The 19,721-nt window shown below is 37.5% G+C and overlaps 1 protein-coding gene across 2 annotated transcripts in view; it reads right to left on the bottom strand.

Annotated features, from left to right (window-relative positions):
* Positions 1–11,096: 11,096 nt before the first annotated feature.
* Positions 11,097–19,721, bottom strand: part of Cimip6 (ciliary microtubule inner protein 6) — a 36,213-nt gene continuing 27,588 nt past the window's right edge. The window contains exons 4-5 of one of the 2 annotated variants that reach the window (XM_076833932.2): positions 12,607–12,722; positions 11,097–11,297 (exon numbers count right to left, since the gene is read on the bottom strand). In XM_076833932.2, the coding sequence (XP_076690047.2) occupies positions 11,097–11,297; positions 12,607–12,722 (317 nt within the window). Of the gene's footprint in view, positions 11,298–12,606; positions 12,723–19,721 lie in introns of those variants that run through there. The other variant, XR_013154519.1, reaches the window with a different exon arrangement.

The raw sequence follows: 19,721 nt of genomic DNA, 5'->3' as shown, positions 1-19,721 counted from the left end.
AATACAAGTAAAAAGCAACATGTTTTCTCTGTCACAAAATCTATCTTTGACATTGGTGGGTACATACCAGCACTGGGGGCTCTGTCTTCATGTTGAAATATTGCAGATCATCTTATATAATTCATCAACCAAAAGCATCCCATCTGTGAATCTTAATAAGTTGGCAATGAATTTCAGTGGTGGAAAGCTGGTGTTTTTTCTCCTCTCTTACATCTTGATTTATGGCATGCCCTCTGCGGGGGCCATGCCCCAGCACAGCAATTCTAATGGTTTCATGTAGTTTTTCATGAACACAATTACCCAACAAAATATTCTATTACCAATAAGCATAGATTTTTGGTATGACACATTAGCAATAGATCTTGCAAATCTGCTTAAAAAAAAAAAAAACCTTTTTGCACAGTAGATAGGATCAATAATTTCCATACTTTAGGATTTCACAGACCAGATAAATTAGCATAGTTTTTGAAGGAACTGACATAGAGTTGTCAAATATTTTCTTTCGCCAAATAAAGACACTGTGAGGGGGAAAAAAAATCCTAGAACATTATCTAAAACATTTCACAAAAGAACAATTTTTCAGTTAACACTCAGGTTAATCAATTACTGATTTATTTGCCTTGTTTTTCTGTTTATATCCTACTTTTTCTGTCTAGATTTGACATCAATCTTTTAAATGACATCTTTTAGTAGTTATTTCAATGAAGATCTGTGGGTAGCTAACTCTGTTAGTCACGGAGCTAGAGTAACGGAGTGAATAACCATGAACTCTGGAGCCAAATGCCTGGGCCTGAGTCCCAATTTGGCCACACGAGAGTTGTGTGACCTTGGACAAATATTTAAATACTTAACCTCCCTGTATCTTGGTTTTATCATCTCTAAGATGGTAATATTGTAGTATCTACATCAGAGGGTGATCATGGGGATTATGAGTTAAAATTATATAAAGTATGTAAAATAGTGCCTTGTATAATTGTATTATATATAAATGCTTAATATTATAATTAATCTGTGCATGTTTGAAAATGTTCATATTTTGCTTCCATTCTTGAATTATAGTTTAGTTTGTCAGGAAATTCAGTGTTGACCATTATTACCTTCATTACTTTTGATATCACTCCATTCTCTTCTTGCATCTATTTTTGTGAATAAAGAGTCTGCTATCGTGATTGTCTTTCCTTTATAAATAAGAACCTCTTTTATTTCTGATTTGTCTTAAAAGTGTTTCTCTTTACATTTGATGCTCAGTGGTTTTCCTCTGTGTGTCTATGTGAGGATCTAACTTTATTTTTTTAGTTCAATATTCAGATTACTCCTGAAAGACATGAAGACCCATATCTTTCTTTGATCCTAGAAAATTCTCAGTCATTGTATAATTTAGGACTAGTTTTGGCTGTAAGTGACTTTTAAAAAAGCTAAGTCAGAGTGGTTTGTATGAGATAGATGTTTCTTTCTTACACAAATTATGTCATCCAGTGTGTGTGATGATGATGTCAGGGGCTCAAGGAAACTTTTATTTTATTTTCAGGAAGCTACTTAAAACCTTAAATCATCACATCTGCATTTCAGCTACCAGGAAGGAAAAACTAGAGAGAAGGGTCCACCTCCTTCCCTTTAAGAACGTTTCTGGACGTTGCACATGTTGTTCTGGTTATATCCCAGGATCATAATATGGTCAACCCAGCTTCAAGGGAAGCTAGGAAATGTTGTCTTTATTCTGGCTAGACAAATTTCCAGATAAAGATAGATAATTCTGCTAACAAGGAAGAAGGGGAGACTGGCTATTGGGGAATAAGTAGTAGATCTGTCACAGCTATTTATTTTCAAATTTCTATTTCTCAAGTTCCCCTATTATGTCCTTCTGGAACTTTAGTACCATTCTATTCTTCCTTCTCCTCCTTCTTTTTTTAATTGCTTTTATTTTTTAAATACATGACAGCGGAATGCATCAAATTCTTATTACACACATAGAACACAATTTTTCATATCTCTGTATATAAAGTATGTTCACACCAATTCATGTCTTCATACATGTACTTTGGATAAATGATGTCCATCAGCCTAATGTCTCCCTCTATGGCATCGTGGGCAAATACCCGGTATTCTACTCCTTTGATACCTAGCTTTGTTAAACCCTCCTCCTATGGGGCAATTCCTTTTAAAATGTCCTGTTTGTTCACAATTGTAGCATGTTTTTGGCCTGGCATCTAAAGCCTGTTGTACTGCAGCTGCCAAGACTTGCCCTTGTTCATTAATGTCTCTATATAACTTAATAAATGTGTTTAAATCTCCATGTTTCCATGGTCTAATGACCTCTCTGCACCAACGATTTGCTTGCTCATAAGCCAGTTGTTTAATTAATGGCATTGCTTGTTCTGTATCCCCAAGAACTCTGGTAGCTGTTTGAATAAGCCTATCTACAAATTCAGCGTAAGGTTCATTAGCTCCCTGTATTACCTTAGATAATTGACCTTGTAAATCTCCATGTCCTTGTAAAGTCTTCCATGCCCTAACTGCATCTGCAGCAATTTGTGCATATATAGCAGGATCATGTTCAATTTGTTGCCATTGACCCTCATAAGGTCCTTTTCCTAACAACATATTTAGATTTCTTTGAGGGTAACCGGCTGCTGCATTTCGCCTAACCGTCTCCATGCAAAATTCCTCATTGGCAACCTTCCATAACAAATATTGTCCTCCATTTAGCACAGATTTACACATGCTAGCCCAATCTGCTGGTGTCATGTCCAAGTTGGTAATGGATTCGACCATGCTTACCGTGAAGGGTGCTTGGGGACCACAGGTTGTTACAGCCTCCTTTAACTGCTTCACTGTTTTGAAATCTAAAGCACGGTGAATTCGCTGCCCTCCTGCCTGCTCAAGTACAGGGCATGCTAATCTTTGAGGTCCTATCTCAGGATCCCATCTATCAACTACGGGGGTTGAGAGCCACTCAGCTGTCTCCATAGGTGGAGCTGTTGGTTGAATTATGCCCTCTGGTGATAGAACGGAGTTAGTAGCAGCCTCCTGTTGTAGCTTTTTCCTAATAGCTGTTTCTCCTCTAAGCTTTCTTCCTTTAAATTTTCTTCCTCTATCTGACTAGCTCGAGAGACCTTCTCTTTTACTTGATCTAAAATGTCTTTCTCCATGGTCTGAACCTGTAACAATTTACTTAACACTCTTTTGGTTTGTTTTTTACTAATTTCTAATCTACTATAAAGATAATGCAACCCAATAAGATAACACAAAACAAAACCGAAACTGAATGAAACAAAAACGGAACAAAAAATTGTTGTATCAATTTTCCTATTTTCTTGACATGTGCATTTGTGATCTATTTCTATCTCTTCCTCAGGGGCGAACAACTTCAAACCTTGAGCCAACCATTTTTCCCAGTTTGCCTGAGAAAGCTCTAGGGATAGGCAGCTTGAAACAAAAACAAAACAAATCAAAACAAGAACACATTGTTCTTTGAAATGGTCACCCATTCTCTCACCTTCCCTTAGGGGTGAGCAATTTCGCTTACCCCTGAGCTTCAGGCGTTCTCCGCACAGGCCACCAAATGCCGAAGTCTGGCTGGGCACAAATCACAAGCCACTGAAGCAGGAACAAACTTTATTTCTGAACTCTACCAGCACACTCCACACACACTCCTGGGAAATCTGCCGACCACCACGCGGCTCCTCCAGGAACCAGCAACGGGAAATATCCTCTCCGGAAATTCCTCCTCCTGCACTTCCCCCAACCAATGGGAACTCTCCGGGAATCCCCGGGAATCCCCACGAGAACTCCAAAGTAGCGAGAGAACTCCAACATAGCAGCTGAGGTGGATAGTAATGCCTTGCCTGTCAACCAATACTGTTGGCAAAATGCCAGGGGCCATTCCGACTTGGCTGTGGCTCTCAGCACATCACATTCCACCATCATTGCTAACCCCCTTCCTCTTCCATTCCCCTCCCACCCCTCTCCTTCTTTCTCTCTGTCTCTTTTTGGTGATATTACTGGAGATAGAATCCAGAGCTTTGTGCATGCTAGAAATGTACCTGTGGCCATCATGAGCTGTGTGCATCTTCTTTTTAATATTTTATCTGTTGTATTCTGTGAGATTTCTTCATTCTTATCTCCAACTTACTGAATTCTTAATTTGTGGTTAGTCTACAGAACTGTTTTTTTAAAAAATGGTATATTTTTATCTTTATGTACTCCTCTATGTCTATTTATTTATGTTGTTCTGGTTTCTCTGTATAGTTTTTATTCTTTTAAAATTTTTTTAAATTGTTGATGGACCTTTATTTAATTAATTTATTTTTATGTGGTGCTGAAAATCGAACCTAGTGCCTCACACATACTAGGCAAGTGCTCCTCCACTGAGCTACACCCCAGACCCCAGTTTTTATTCTTTTATGTCATGAGTTATTAGGTATACTTACTTTGCAGTCTGTTTGTGTTCTTTTCTGTAATTCCTGAGGTCTGAATTTTGCTAACTCCCTTCCCTGGCTAGTTTTTTCCTTGCCTCTTATGTTTTTGACCTGTTTTTGTTTTAATACTATCATCTTGGTGTCTCATGCATGCAGGATTATACAGTGTCACTATGGGTCAGCTTCATATTTGCTTGAGTTCCTTGCTGTGTTAGTCAGCTTTCTGTTACTATAACAAAATACCAGAAAAAAATAAATCCACTTAAAGGAAGGGAAGATTTTTGTTGTTTCACAGTTTCAGGGATTTTATTCATGGTCATTTGGCTCTGTTCTTTGGGCCTGTGGTCATCATGGCAGAAAGTACAAGGTGGCAGAGTCTGCTCACCTCATGGCAGCCAGGCAGCAAAAAAAGGAGAAGAAAGGATCAGGATCCTAATATTCCTCTCAAGGGCGTACCCCAATGGCCTAACTTCTTTTACTAGGCCCTACCTTCTAAGGGTCCCACCTCCTCCTAATAGTACCACAGGCTGGTGACCAAGCCCTTAAGACATGTACCTCTGGGGGACATCAGAACCAAAGCATAGTACCTGTACTACTCATGAAAGCACTTTTGGACCCCACCCCTGCACACAGCTCAGTTTGGTAGACAGGTTGCTGAGTGGTAATCAGTCAGCCTCATCCACTGATTCCCAAGGTCATGGGAGGAGATAGTCTAGGATCCTCTTCATGGCAGCAAAGCTCCTCTAGGATCCTAGCTCTATGATCGGTTCCAACTCCACAGCACATGTGGCCTCCACCCATTCCTGTTCAGGCATGAAGGTCACAGCCCCTAAATTAATCTTCTGATTCTAATTCTTCAGTTCCCTGTTCAGTTTGCTTTTAAAAACATGTTTTGTCTTTGTTTTTGTTTTTTGTTTTTTTTTAGTTATAGATGGACACAATACATTTATTTTGTTTATTTTTATGTGGTACTGGAGATTGAAACCAGTGCCTCATACATACCGGTAGAGCTCTCTACCCCATAACTCCAGCCCCTACCTTGCCTTTTTTTTTTTTTTTTTGGTACCAGGGATTGAACTCAGGGGCATTTGACCAATGAGTCACACCCCCAGCCCTATTTTGTATTTTATTTAGAGACAGGGTCTCACTGAGTTGCTTAGCCCTTCGCCCTTGCTGAGGCTGGCTCAAGATCCTCCTATCTCAGCCTCCAGAGCTTCTGGGATTACAGGTGTGTCACTGTGCCAGGTGCCTAGACTCGCTTCTTGATCAGTGGTGGTTTTTTTTTTTTTTTTTATGTTTTTCACTTCTGGCCTGAGGGATTTAATTTGTTTTAGTATTTAGCTGTATACATTTTAATGTTTTTGTTATATTTTATACAGTATTTATTTATCTGTTAGGAATGATGGGTTTTCCCCACATTCATTTAGTCCATCATAGTGATAATAAGTCCAACAGGACATTTTAAATCCCCAAAAGCAGTAAAATTAGTCTCTCAATAAAAATATTAAAATTATTTGTTTTGATACTTCTTGCATTGTCCTTGTTTTTTCATTTGTAATGGGCTAGCATTTTCCTGTGGGTTGACATCTGTGAGTTAATGAACTAGACGGGCACTGAGAAACTCTGGTTCTGGTCCTAGCTCTGTTAACTATACAGTTGGAGAAATCATTTATGTTCTCTGAGCTTATTATTAGCTGTAAAATTGGAATGCTATTATTTCCCCTGCTTTATAGGATTTATTTTAAGGATCAAATGAGTTAATAAATTTGAACATAACACTTAAACCATATTACACAAATTTTTGTTATTAACCATATTACACAAATTTTTGGTATTATTAATAGCACTGATAGGGTTGAAAAGCATTAATACATTCACTAAGGTGTTTTAAAATACTAAATTATATGGACTTGGTTTGTTTTTTGATAATTCAGAAAAAATCCTATATCCTTGTAAAAGCCATCATTCTATGAAAATACTTGATGAGGGAATTACACAGAATATTCTTGTGAAATTAAGAGCATTATTTGTATTGACAGGCAGTATGACTTTAATATAGACTATGGAATTCATTTTGGACAGAAACACCCTTCACAGTTAAAAAAAAATAGATAATTGAACATGGCAGTAATCACTGCATTTTGTTATTATGCATTTTCTCAAACTATGGATATTGAAAATTCAATTACTATTTTGTGAGGAGCCAGAAACACTTTTTAATATAGAAAAGATGTTCTTTGCTGCACCAATTTGCAGTTCCACTAGCAGCGTATGAGTGTACCTTTTTTCCCACATCCTCGCTAACACTTATTGTTGTTTGTCTTCAAAATAGCTGCCATTCTGACTGGAGTGAGTTGAAATCTTAGAGTAGTTTTGATTTGCATTTCTCTAATTGCCAGCGATGCTGAACATTTTTTCATGTATTTGTTGATTGACTGTACATCATCTTCTGAGAAGTGTCTGTTCAGGTCCTTGGCCTATTTATTGATGGGTTATTCATTTTTGTGTGTGTGTGTTTAGCTTTTTGAGTTCTTTATATACCCTAGAGATTAGTACTGTATCTGATGTGTATCACATGAGGGGTAAAAATTTGCTTCCAAGATGTAGGCTCTCTATTCACCTCACAGATTGTTTCTTTTGCTGAGAAGAAACTTTTTAGTTTAAATCCATCCTGTTTATTGATACTTGATCTTAATTCTTGCACTATAGGAGTCTTATTAAGGAAGTTGGGGCCTAATCCCACATGATAGAGATTGGGGCCTACTTTTTCTTCTATTAGATGCAGGGTCTCTGGTTTTATTCCTAGGTTGTTGATATGGAAAGGATTTTGAAGATTCCTTGGAAACTGGGAATGGAACCACCACTTGACCCAGCTATCCCTCTCCTCGGTCTATACTTAAAGGACTTAAAAACAGCATACTACAGGGAACACAGCCATATCAATGTTTATAGCAGCACAATTCACAATAGTTAAACTGTGGAACCAACCTAGATGCCCTTCAATAGATGGATAAAAAAGAAGTGGCATATATACACAATGGAATATTACTCAGCTATAAAAGAGAATAAAATCATGGCATTTGCAGGTAAATGGATGGAGTTGGAGGAGATAATGTTAAATGAAGTCAGCCAATCCCCATAAATAAATGCTGAATGTTTTCTCTGATTTAAGGAGGCTGATTCATAATGTGGTAGGGAGGGGGAGCATGGGTAGAATAGAAGAACTCTAGATAGGGGAGAGGGGTGAGAGGGGAATGAGGGAGCATGGGGTTAGAAATTATGGTGGAATGTGATGGTCATCATTATCCAAACTACATGTATGAAGACACAAATTGGTGTGAATATATTTTGTATACAACCAGAGATGAAAAAACGTGCTCTATATGTGTAATATGAATTGTAATGCTTTCCACTGTCATATATAAATTAAAAAAAAAATAACAAAAAAGAGCAAAAAAATAAAAAAGAAAAGATATTCTTCCTGGGTGCATGGTGCACACCTGTAATCCCAGCATCTTGGGAAGCTGAGGCAAGAGGATTGTGAGTTCACAGCCAGCCTCATCAACTTAGCAAGGTCCTAAGCAACTTAGTGAGGCCCTGTATTAAAATAAGAAAACATATTTTTTAAAAAATAGGGATGTGGCTCAGAGGTTAAGTGCTCCTGGGTTCAATCCCTGGCACAATTAATAAAAAAAAAAAGTATTAGGGATGGGATTGTGGCTAGCATGTGTGAGGCACTGGGTTCGATCCCCTGCACCACATAAAAGTAAACAAAATAAAGGGATTGTGTCCATCTACAACTAAAAAAAATATATATTTTAAAAAAAGAAAAAATATATATATTTTAAAAAAAGAAAAAAAAAAAGAAAAAAGAAAAGATGCCCTCATATTTGAAAAGTTTGAGAACCAACCAAGGCTATGACAGTAGCTCACTGACAGGGCTGTTTGATTCCAGGCCCTCCACCTATTGCTAATGCATTCTCTAGGACAGAAAGACTCTGTCAGTCCTCAATGATAAGAATTTGATAACCTGGAGGTCCACTGCAGAGACTGTGATATTTACTAATGGTTAAACTTAATTAAGTTTGCATATAATTTACTTAATAGAGAATTAAAGATTGACTCATGATGGCTGACTGAACATACACATCTGCTGCTTGGTGCCCCCTAAATCTCATAAAAATGCATGTAGATAAATACAGATAATAAAATCCATTTTAATAAAATTAGAAAACCAGGAAACTTATGACCAAAAAGGGTAGATTTTAAGAAAATTCTGAAATATATTACAAGAGAACAAATGTTGGGACAATCAAACTGAAGAAAACAAAAGCCCAACACATGGGCAGAGATGCCTACTGGGAGGGGAGGTCTGACAGCTGAAGCTAAGAGTCAGTGGATAAGGAGAGGTGGAAGGTGCTGGGGTAGCAGGGTGGGTGGGGAGGATGGATCTTCTATTCCAAAGTGCTTTGATTCTCTTATCTCCGGTTCTGAGGTTTGAATCATTCTGTGCACTGAAGACTCTTGCTCTGTTTGCTTTTCTTCTTTGTATGATTTGTTATTTTTGATTGTGACCTTATTTTTAGTGGAGATTTTTTTTTCCCTGAGAATCACAGAAATATCTCTCTAGGGGGATTTGTATTTGCTTTTGTCGGGTACCTCAGAGATAGCACTAGCAGGATTTTTATGTTAATTTTGTGTACTCTGAGAAATCCTACATGTAAATTCATATTGCAAACTGGAATGTGGCATAAACAGGGTTTTACTTTCTCACTATCTATAGCTTCAGGTAGAGGTAAACTTTCTTGCTGTCTTGTGGAATGGAGCCTGCCTTGTATTGACAGGTCAGTTGTTCGAGAGTCTCGCTTCACACGTGCTTCAACTCTCTCTCTACCTTGGAAACCATAAGGTTCTATCCCTGTTCAAATGTGGATTAAAATTTAAGTCCCGGGCTGGGGTTGTGGCTCAGTGGTAGAGTGCTCACCTAGCACACATGAGGCACTGGGTTCAATCCTCAGCACCACATAAAAATAAAATAAAGGTTATTGTGTCCACCTACAACTAAAAAACAAATATTTTAAAAAATTAAATTCCTAGCCCTTAAGACCTTTTCCCAGACTGTTTACCTTCCCCTTCCCTTCTTCCCACATCAAAGCTTTCATTCTTATTATTGCAGTTATATAGCAGTACATCTGTACCATGAAGGTTGGAAATCTATTAAAATAAGAAGGTAGTATGCATGTATTGACAAGGAAAGAGCTTCAGGATATATATTGACACAGAAATGAGCAAATTCACTCTTTTGGAATATGAAAGTTTTACTGTTGTATGAGTTTGGCTATATATTTGTTTGTTATCCAAACCTTTTATTCAGGATTTCAAGGTGTTTGTAATAGAAGGGATTCACCATTAGTCTTAGTTTGCCATTTTGTAAGATCCAGAGGTCCCCAACACACAAATACATCCTGATGGCACTCATTCTTTTGCAGTCTTACTAAAATTTCTTTAGTGGAAAGAGGATAAAGGGATAAAGAAAAAGCTAGCCTTTTCCGTACTGCAGATAATAGTGAGAAGCTGATACATCCAATGGAAATCCAGAAATACTCTTTATAGCAGAAGTTCTACTCTTTGTAGTAGAAGTTCACCCACTTCTACTCATATGTAACACAACATATAGTGGATACACTATGGCACATCAAATGCACCAAATTAGAATAGTTGGTAGAGTTTATCCTTACCAAACTCAGCCAAAAATTAAAGGTTGGATTAGTGTTAGAAATGATCTATGTAAAATAGAAAACAATTTAGGAAATATTTTTATATCCTAAGTACCCATGTAATCTATAAAGAAAGGCAAGGTGTGTATGTATATCTTGTACTGGCAGAAATGTTTTTAGATTGTTCACACTCTTAATTGTGAAACACATAGGAGTTCTAAGTTTTAGAAAAAGGAGGAAAACTTAAATTTATAGGAAAATTTAAATTTATAATTTACATTATCCTTAAGTTGAAATTTTAATTTAGTAATAGTAATAATGTGATTAAGGGACCACGTTTTGATCAATGTACATTACTATCTCACGCTCAACAATTTTATGAAATTGCTATTTTCTTCATGTTACAGATGAGAAAACCGAAGTCTAGAGAGGTTAAGTAATTTATTCTAGGTTACACAGCTCCTATGAAGTGGAACCAATATCCAACCCCAGTTCGTTTTGATTCTAGAGCTATAACTAATGAATGTCTCATAGGGCCTCTCCTTTGACAATTTTATATTATTTAATAACATTAATTTTGTACAAAACAAAGTTTTTTTGTTTATAAATAATGTGATAGAAATAATGTCTCATAATCTGTCGCTTATGGAGTTCACTCTTAACATTTGGAGGTGTTTTGTCTTTTTTTTTCTTTCTCTTTTTCCTATTTATGTAAACTATCTGTTCTGAGGCACCAGGGCCTGCATGATAATTATGAAATTTATCTACATTCCAATGATTATGTTTTTATCTAAAGAAGGCAACTTATCCTGATTTTTTATTGGGGGCTTTAAAGGCTTTGGCCTGGTGAGAAGAGAATGTCCCTTAGTTGTGCAAAAGACGCCTGCAGTCTTCTCTCCTCTCAGGGCTTCTGGGGCCTGCCTTGGCTGCCTGTCCGACGTCTGTTTCTGATAAGTGAGTTTTAAGTCTCTGACAGCTCTTGGGAATTTTGCTGGCAGAGACCTGGTGAGATCATTCTGCTTCCCGCTGGATTTCCTTTCTCTGTTTTTTGGGGCTGTTCTGATGAACACCGCCCCGGAGCATTCAGTAATACCTCTGTTCCCTTAGGAACTGTTGGCCTACTCCCTGGTTTTATCTCTCTCTGCACAAAAGTTCCAAGTCTCTGGAAAGGAAAACAAAGTTGACATTAACAGGGGAGCACAAATTACCGGAAGACGCAGCTGAGTTTGTCGGTTAGGTCAAGTCCTGGTGAGGCAGGCACTTATTTCTCTGCTTCTTCATTGGCTGTCTCCTTCGTCCAAAACTAAAGACATCACCATAATATTTATTGGCTAAACTTGTAAATAAATTACAAAATAGGGTGTGCCAGAAAATGAGCAGGAAGGAAAAAAAAAAGTAGAAAGTCAAAGAAGAAATATTTCATTATCTCCCATTTCTCAACTTTTCTGTCATTTGGATTGTTTAAGGCTATTCATATCAAATATTATTTCTTGTTGTATAGGTTACTATGGATACAACAGAAACAGTTCATAGATCTAAGAATTTATGATCATGTCCCAAATGTCTATTAGTTCCAACAAAAGGTTTACTTATAATGAAATATAAAAGCAAACATCTGTAGTTGAAAAAAATCCAACTACTCACTATTACATTTCTATCTGGATTTATAACCTGATTTGCATCCCCCTGCCACACATGCACATTAAGAATATCAAAAATTGTTTATTAACGGCTTTGATATTATCTTAAGCAAATAATTTTAATTATTTAAATAAATTAAATTCCCAAACTATGATTCCAAATTATGACATCATTCCTTGTTTTTTTACTATGCATGTGGTTGGGATTCTATCCTACTAACAACTATATTAGTTTGTTTAAATAACCTTTTAGAAAGATGATTATGACTTCCAAAGGCTTTATATTCTACCATAAATCTTTTCTGCTTTAATGTATTGTCATGAGCTGTCCATGGGTTGCATGTGGGTCACCGCCCATGGAAGCCTAGTGAATGGAAACATCTGGTGTCTGGGAATGACCAGTGGACATTTTCTCTGGTCAATTGCTCAGGGACAGTGTGAATTTCTGTCCCACTATGCCGTGGCTCACAGGGCACCAGAGATGGGTGTGACCTGCCAAGATGTCAATCAACCTGCTGACTGCAAGACATCTCAAGGCAAAACTCCACTCTTGAAACCTTATCCTTGCCTTTAATGTACCCCCTTAAATAAACCACTGGAGCCATCTTTTGTCTGTCTAGCTCCAGAACCCATGTGGACTAGATCAATCAGGGGCTCCACTATTGTAAATATATTTCTGAATATTTGTGTTTTGTTATTCACTAAGTATTAGAGACTTTTAAGTTTTAGGGTGGCTTACATTCTCCTCGGCAGGAAGAAGAACCCCCCAATGAGACGCTGGCCATCACACCTGTTAATGTATTAAATAACTGATTCTAAATAAAGTCTTACCTTTCCCCGGATGGGCTCATTGGGAGTTTTCCTGGAATCATATTGGTGTATAAAAGACATGTATTCTGTAAACTTGTTTTGAAGTTCTGCTGATGCATCTGGAGAGGCAAGTGGAACTAAGAAAAAGAATAGAGTTTTTTGGGAAGTCAAAATAAAAATTAGATTTGTCTATAGAATTATAATCAGTATTCATAGGATCCAAGCTTTATAAAAATGCCCACAGAATGATATATTCTCTAAGTATGCAAGGTTACTTACCCATATCTACATAATAAATATAATGGATTCACCATAATTTTTCCATGAAAAGGACCAAAGCAAAACAACCAAATTTGCCCCACATGTGAAATTATTAATTTTTACATCTATTATTAATACTAATACAGTTATATTTAAGAAACTATTGGCCTAAAAATCTGTTAGATATGCTTTTTTACACAGATAGCAATAAATTTTAGAGAAAACTTAAGTCTAACTTATTTGTCAAATTAGTTTTAACTATTAGAAAGAGTATGAGAAATTTTATGCTCAATCTGTAGTTGGGGCCAAGTGGCTAAGGTGACACGCAAGGAATTCCATACTCAAGTTCCTCCCAGCTATCTTCATGGAATGCACTGGAAGACCCTGGGGCTGCTGCACTTGTAGCTGAATATACAATCCTTTTTATTTCACCCAATGACAGAGATTCTGAATATTTGCAAGAGGATAAGACACTTTAGAAATCACTTTTAAGTATCTTTAAATCAAGGTGATGAGTATATATTCATTTTGTGGGTCTCTACTTCACATATGTTTAACATTTTAAATACTTTAAAAACTCATTTTAGTTTTATTTTTAGCAGGCAAAGTTATTTAAAGAATCAGAGCAATTTCCAATGGCTGCTGACAATCACAAAAGTTTAATGTAGTAATTCTGTCAAGGAAAAAATTAATCTTTTAAAAAATATGAACTAGTATGAAATATGAGCAGCAGTTTGGGCTGGAGGATAGTAAAGGTCATATTCTGTCAAAAGAGAATAGGCTGTGAGGAAGCGTTTCTAAGAGTTTACATATATTAGCATATCTGTGGAATGATATATAAGAAACTGATATCAAAGACTACTGTAGAGGGAAGACTTGGGTTACTGAAGGACAGAAGTGGAGAGAGGTAGATTCACTTTTCACTGTATATTCCTTTGTATTCTTTGAATTCTGTACTATATGCATATATAACTATGAAAAATAAAGTAAAATCCATTTTAATCACATCTTTACATATGAAAGGATATTATATTAGTAAATTCACATTTATTAACCATTCATGAATTCAATTTGATATTCAAATATAGACATAAGTTAATTTTACTAGCATAAATGATGAGTATTCAAATATTTATACATCAAATGTATAAATACATTACATGATATGAATGGCAATCTTTCCCCAGTTAGCAGGAAAACAAAAGTTAACTGGTAACATTTTCTTGATTTCTAATTGAAATCAGCTGCTCAAAACTAATTTTTTGTTTTGTTTGTTTGTTTGTTTTACTTGTTTTTTTTTAACCTAGTCATTACCTTTCTTTTAGAACTTGCTAGCACAAAAGAACAGCAGGTGCTAAAAATTTAATAACTACAACACTGAGAAAATCCTATCCATAATTCATATTGTTTTTCTGCAAATTGAGAAAGGACTACCATTTTTTTGAATGAATAACAAGTTTCAGCTCACAGAACATTAATGTTTTCTGGGGCCTCGTTTGATAATTTCTTGAATAAAATAAGGCAATTCTAAATTTAAGCATTAATCATATAAGGTTAGTTAATGGATTAAACCATTTTGGGGTTTAACTGAACCATTTTGGTTTTGATAGAAGATTGATATATTTTCAAATTCTGGCACCACTACATTTCCTACCCATGGGACTTTGGAAAAATCACTTTGTTGAGATTCAATTTCCTCTTCTCTAAAATGGGGATAATGATAATTTGTTTTCAGAATTGTGAGGATTAAGGGCAACATTTATAAAGTCTCTAGGATGTTGGGGTGAAATTATGGAGGGTCTCAGCAAGGGTCCAGGTCTTTTCTATTCTGGGGAAAATCCAGAAGGGAAAGAAAAGCATGAATCCAATGACCTATCAAAGAAAAAAAAAAAAAAAAAGACAAAACCAAAACAAAACAGACAAAATAGCTGTGAGAAGCCCAAAGGCTTCAGCAGATGGGTATGAAGGCTTTAGTGAACTGTGTGACGGGTAAGAAGCAACTGAGGATAGAAAGGTTCAAATGCAGCCAAGAGAGAATAGGTTGAGAGAGACCTTTTAAATTTGCTCCAGGCCTTGCCTCACATTGCCTTGGGAAGATCATGACTTGCCCCAGAGCCACAGAAACTGGCATTCACTGATCAGCCATCTGTTGTCAGCACAGTAACATCACCCAGCACAGCAGTCCCCCAGGATAAGAAACTGGTGGCAATGGGTGATGCTGTCCCCTTGGGCTTCTCTGCTCAACTTGTCCTCCAGCAATTGTCAGCACTGGCGGATGTGAAACACCAAGAGAGTGCCTTCCCTCAGTGATGCCTCTGTTTCAAAGAGTTTAAGGGTAGCAGGAGTGGATTCCTGACTTTAGGACTGGCCTAGTAGAGTGATGGCAACTGGTGATGGTCAAAACTGATTTTGTAATGTCGGAAGCTCTACAGCCTAGGTCTCGTTTTCTTTCCTTAAATTCACTGGGAGGTATGCAAACCAGAGCTTGGTCTTAACCCTTTGTCCACACAAGGCCACTGATTGCCTTTGGGGAGCATGATCTAAGATAAATTACATACCCTGGAACAGAAAGAAAAGTTTAACATATACCATGGGAAGCAGAATTATTAGAAGCAATACACCAATAATTAAAAGAAGCATAACAGATAACTTCGAATATACATAGACGTTGTCAGTAATGTGAGGCAAGAGTAAAGATCATTAAAAAATCATGCAAAATGTTAGAAATGAAAATAGAGACACCTCCACCAGCGGGGCAGACACCTGCCAGAGCCTCGCCTCTGGCACAGGACCACCTCTTCTGACCAGCAGACTACCTAGGGAAGTCAAACCCTGTGGCCCAGATCCACCCACACCCACCAGAGCCCACCTTCCGGCACAGGTCTGCCTCTTCAGACCAGAAGACTACTGTGGGAGTCAGGCCCCACCCACATCTGCCCACACCGACTTGGGCAGGAACCATGTCCAGGGTAGGCCCGAGTTCAACCCCCTCCCACCTGGGAGCTTAAGCCTAACCCACTTCCATCTTGGGACACTGCAGTCATCGACATAGCCCTCCCCACACAGTAGCCCCTAACTTTTTGACAACAGACAGGGTCTATAAGCAGCTGCATCTCAGAGCAGGCATCCCAAAGGGAGTGTGAGGCCCACTCTTGCAGCCCCATCTCTGTAAGACATTGCTTTCATCTTGGCACCTTAACTATTATCTTGAGTTACCTCTGCTACTGCCACCACCAACCTTAGATGCAGTAGCATACACTGAGGGTCTGGAAGCCCAACATCAAGGTGAGGTACAGACAATCTGCATGGATACTACAAGAATATAGGGAAGAACTATAACATCTCAGATCCACACTGCAAGAAAGGAAGACACATAGACAACATGAAAAAAACAAGGGAGGAAAGTGCCCCAAACAAACCAGGACACTATAATAACAGAACCCATGAAGTTGATGAAGTACCAAAGAAGGAGTTCAGGAGGTTCATAATTAAAATGACATGTAATTAAAGAATTACCTAAACAAGCAAATACAGGCAAAAATTGATCACTCCAACAAAGAGATAAGAGAGCAAACACAGGTAGCAAAAGATACTTCGAGAGAGCGACTCTGAGAAAAAAAAAACAGTCAGAAATCCTTGAAATGAAGGATACAATAAATCAAATTAAAAACTCAATAGAAAGCATAACCAACAAACTAGCTCACTTAGAAGAAAGAATGTCAACAACAAGTACTGGCAAGGATGTGGGGAAAAGGGTACACTTGTACATTGCTGGTGGGACTGAAAATTGGTGTGGCCAATTTGGAAAGCAGTATGGAGATTTCTTGGAAAGCTGGGAATGGAACCACCATTTGACCCAGCTATTGCCCTTCTCAGTCTATTCCCTAAAGACCTAAAAAGATCATGCTACAGGGACACTGCTACATCGATGTTCATAGCAGCACAATTCACAGTAGCAAGACTGTGAAACCAACCTAGATGCCCTTCAATAGACGAATGGATAAAAAAAAAAATGTGGCATTTATACACAATGGAGTATTACTCTGCATTAAAAAATGACAAAATCATAGAATTTGCAGGGAAATGGATGGCATTAGAACAGATTATGCTAAGTGAAGCTAGCCAATCCCTAAAAAGCAAATGCCAAATGTTTTCTTTGATATAAGGAGAGTTGTTGAGAGCCACAGCTGAAGGGGCCCCAGCAAACTTTCAGACTGCCAGCTGATGATTGGCTCACAGTGGCCCCAGCAACATCTAGCTGATTGGCTCCTCTGAGGTGATGCTCATTGGGCTGTTTCCCTGCCCTTTCAGGCCATGGAGCTGCTCATTGGGGGACTTTTTTGGCTCCACCCACACGACCCAGCCAATCGGCCTCAAGAGCAGGAGGATTGTGGGAGGTGGAGAGGCTGGTGGTTGGGGGAGTGGCTTGTGGGAAGCCGGTGGTGGCAGTTGGGCTCTGAGGGTTTTTCCTGAGGAGCTGTTTTGTTTGGCGTGTGTGCTTCTAAAAATAAAGTTAGTTTCTTTTAACAAGTGGCTCCTGAATTTGTGCCCAGCCAGACTGCGGCAGAGAGTAACTAAGAACAGAGTTGGGAGGAAGAGCATGAGAAGAAGATTAACATTAAACAGGGGTGAGAGGTGGGAGGGAAAAGGAAAGAGAAGGGAAATTGCATGGAAATGGAAGGAGACCCTCATGGTTATACAAAATTACATACAAGAGGAAGTGAGGGGAAAGGGGGGAAAAAAACAAGGGGGAGAAATGAATTACAGTAGATGGGGTAGAGAGAGAAGATGGAAGGGGAGGAGATGGGGGATAGTAAAGGACAGGAAAGGCAGCAGACTACAACAGACACTAGTATGGCAATATGTAAAACAGTGGATGTGTAACCGACGTGATGCTGCAATCCGTATACTGGGTAAAAATGGGAGTTCATAACCCACTTGAATCAAAGTGTGAAATATGATATGTCAAGAACTATGTGTTGTTTTGAACAACCAACAATAAAAATTAAAGAAAAAAAGAAGAAGAAAGAATGTCAGATAATGAAGACAAAGTATACAATCTGGAAAATAAAGCAGATCACACAATGAAGATAGTAAGAAACCATAAACAGAATATACAAGAATTATGGGACAGCATCAAAAGACCAAATTTAGGAGTTATTGGGATAGAAGAAGGCACAGAGTTTCAAACCAAAGGAATGCACAATTTCTTTAATGAGATAATATCAGAAAATTTCCCAAGCATGAAGAATGAATTGGAAAACCAAATACAAGAGGATTACAGGACAATAAATGTACAAAATTACAACATATCTACACCAAGGCACATTATAATGAAAATGCCTAGCATACAGAATAAGGTTAGAATCTTAAAAGTTGCAAGAGAGAGGAATCAGATCACATATAGGAGGAGACCAATTTGTATCTCAGCATATTTTTCAACCCAGATCTTCAAAGCCAGGAGATAGTGGAAAAACATATACCAAGCTCTGAAAGAAAATGGATATCAGCCAAGAATCTTATAACCAGAAAAACTAAGCTTTAGATTTGATGATGAAACAAAAACTTCCATGATAAACAAAAGTTAAAAGAATTTACAACTATAAAGCCTGCTCTACAGAATATCCTCAGCAAAATATTCCAAGAAGAGGAAATGAAAATCAATGGTGAAAATCAGCAGAGAGAGGTATTACACTAAAGTAAAATCTAATCAGAGGAGAAACCAAGTCACATTAAATACTAAAAATAAACAAAAATGGCTGGGAATACAAATCATGTCTCAATTATAACCCTGATTGTTAATGACCTAAACTCACCAATCAAATGATATAGTCTAGCAGATTGGATTAAAAAAAAAAAAGACCCTACAATATGCTGCCTCCAAGAGACTCATCTAATAGGAAAAGACATCCACAGACTGAAGGTGAAGGGTTAAGAAAAATCATACCACTCACATGGACTGTGGAAGCAAGCAAAGGTTTCCACCCTCTTATCAAATAAAGTAAACTTCAAACTAAAGTCAATCAAAAAGGATAAAGAAGGACACTACATACTGCTCAAGGGAACCATACACCAATAAGACTTAACAATTATAAATATATATGCCCCCAGAAAGGAGCCTCTACACTCATCAAACAAACTCTGCTCAAGTTCAAGAGTCAAATAGACCACAACACAATAATTTTGGGTGACTTTAACACACCTCTTTCATCACTAGATAGACTTTCCAAACAAAAGCTGAACAAAGAAACTATAGAACTCAATAATACAATCAATAACTAAGACTTAACTGACATATGTAGAATATTTCATCTTTCAATGAGAGAATACACTTTATTCTCAGTAGCACATGGATTCTTATCTAAAATAGACCATATACTATGCCATAAAGCAACTGTTACAAATATAAAAAGTAGAGATACCACCCTGCATTCTATCAGATCATAATGGAATGGAATTAGAAATCAATAATAAAATAAGAAATAAAAGCTACTCCAACACCTGGAGACTAAATAATATGCTACTGAGTGAGCAATGGGTTGCAGAAGACATAAAGGAAAAGATTAAAAAATTTTCAGAGATGAATAAAAACACAGATACAACATATCGAAATCTTTGGGACACTATGAAAACAATTCTAAGAAGAAAGTTCATTGCATGGAGTTCATTCCTTAAAAGAAGAAAAAGTCAACAAATACATGATTTAACATTATCTCTCAATGCCCTAGAAAAGAACAAATCAGCACCAAAAGCAGTAGAAGACAGGAAATAATTAAAATTAGAAAAAAATTGACAGAACAGGGGCTGGGGTTGTGGCTCAGTGGTAGAGTGCTTGCCTCACATGTGTGAGGCACTGGGTTCAATTCTCAGCACCG

This window comes from Callospermophilus lateralis, chromosome 14, assembly GCF_048772815.1.
Source record: "Callospermophilus lateralis isolate mCalLat2 chromosome 14, mCalLat2.hap1, whole genome shotgun sequence".
NCBI lineage: Eukaryota > Metazoa > Chordata > Mammalia > Rodentia > Sciuridae > Callospermophilus > Callospermophilus lateralis.
Note: the sequence above shows the minus strand (reverse complement) of the source record. Positions and strands in the feature narration are given on the sequence as shown.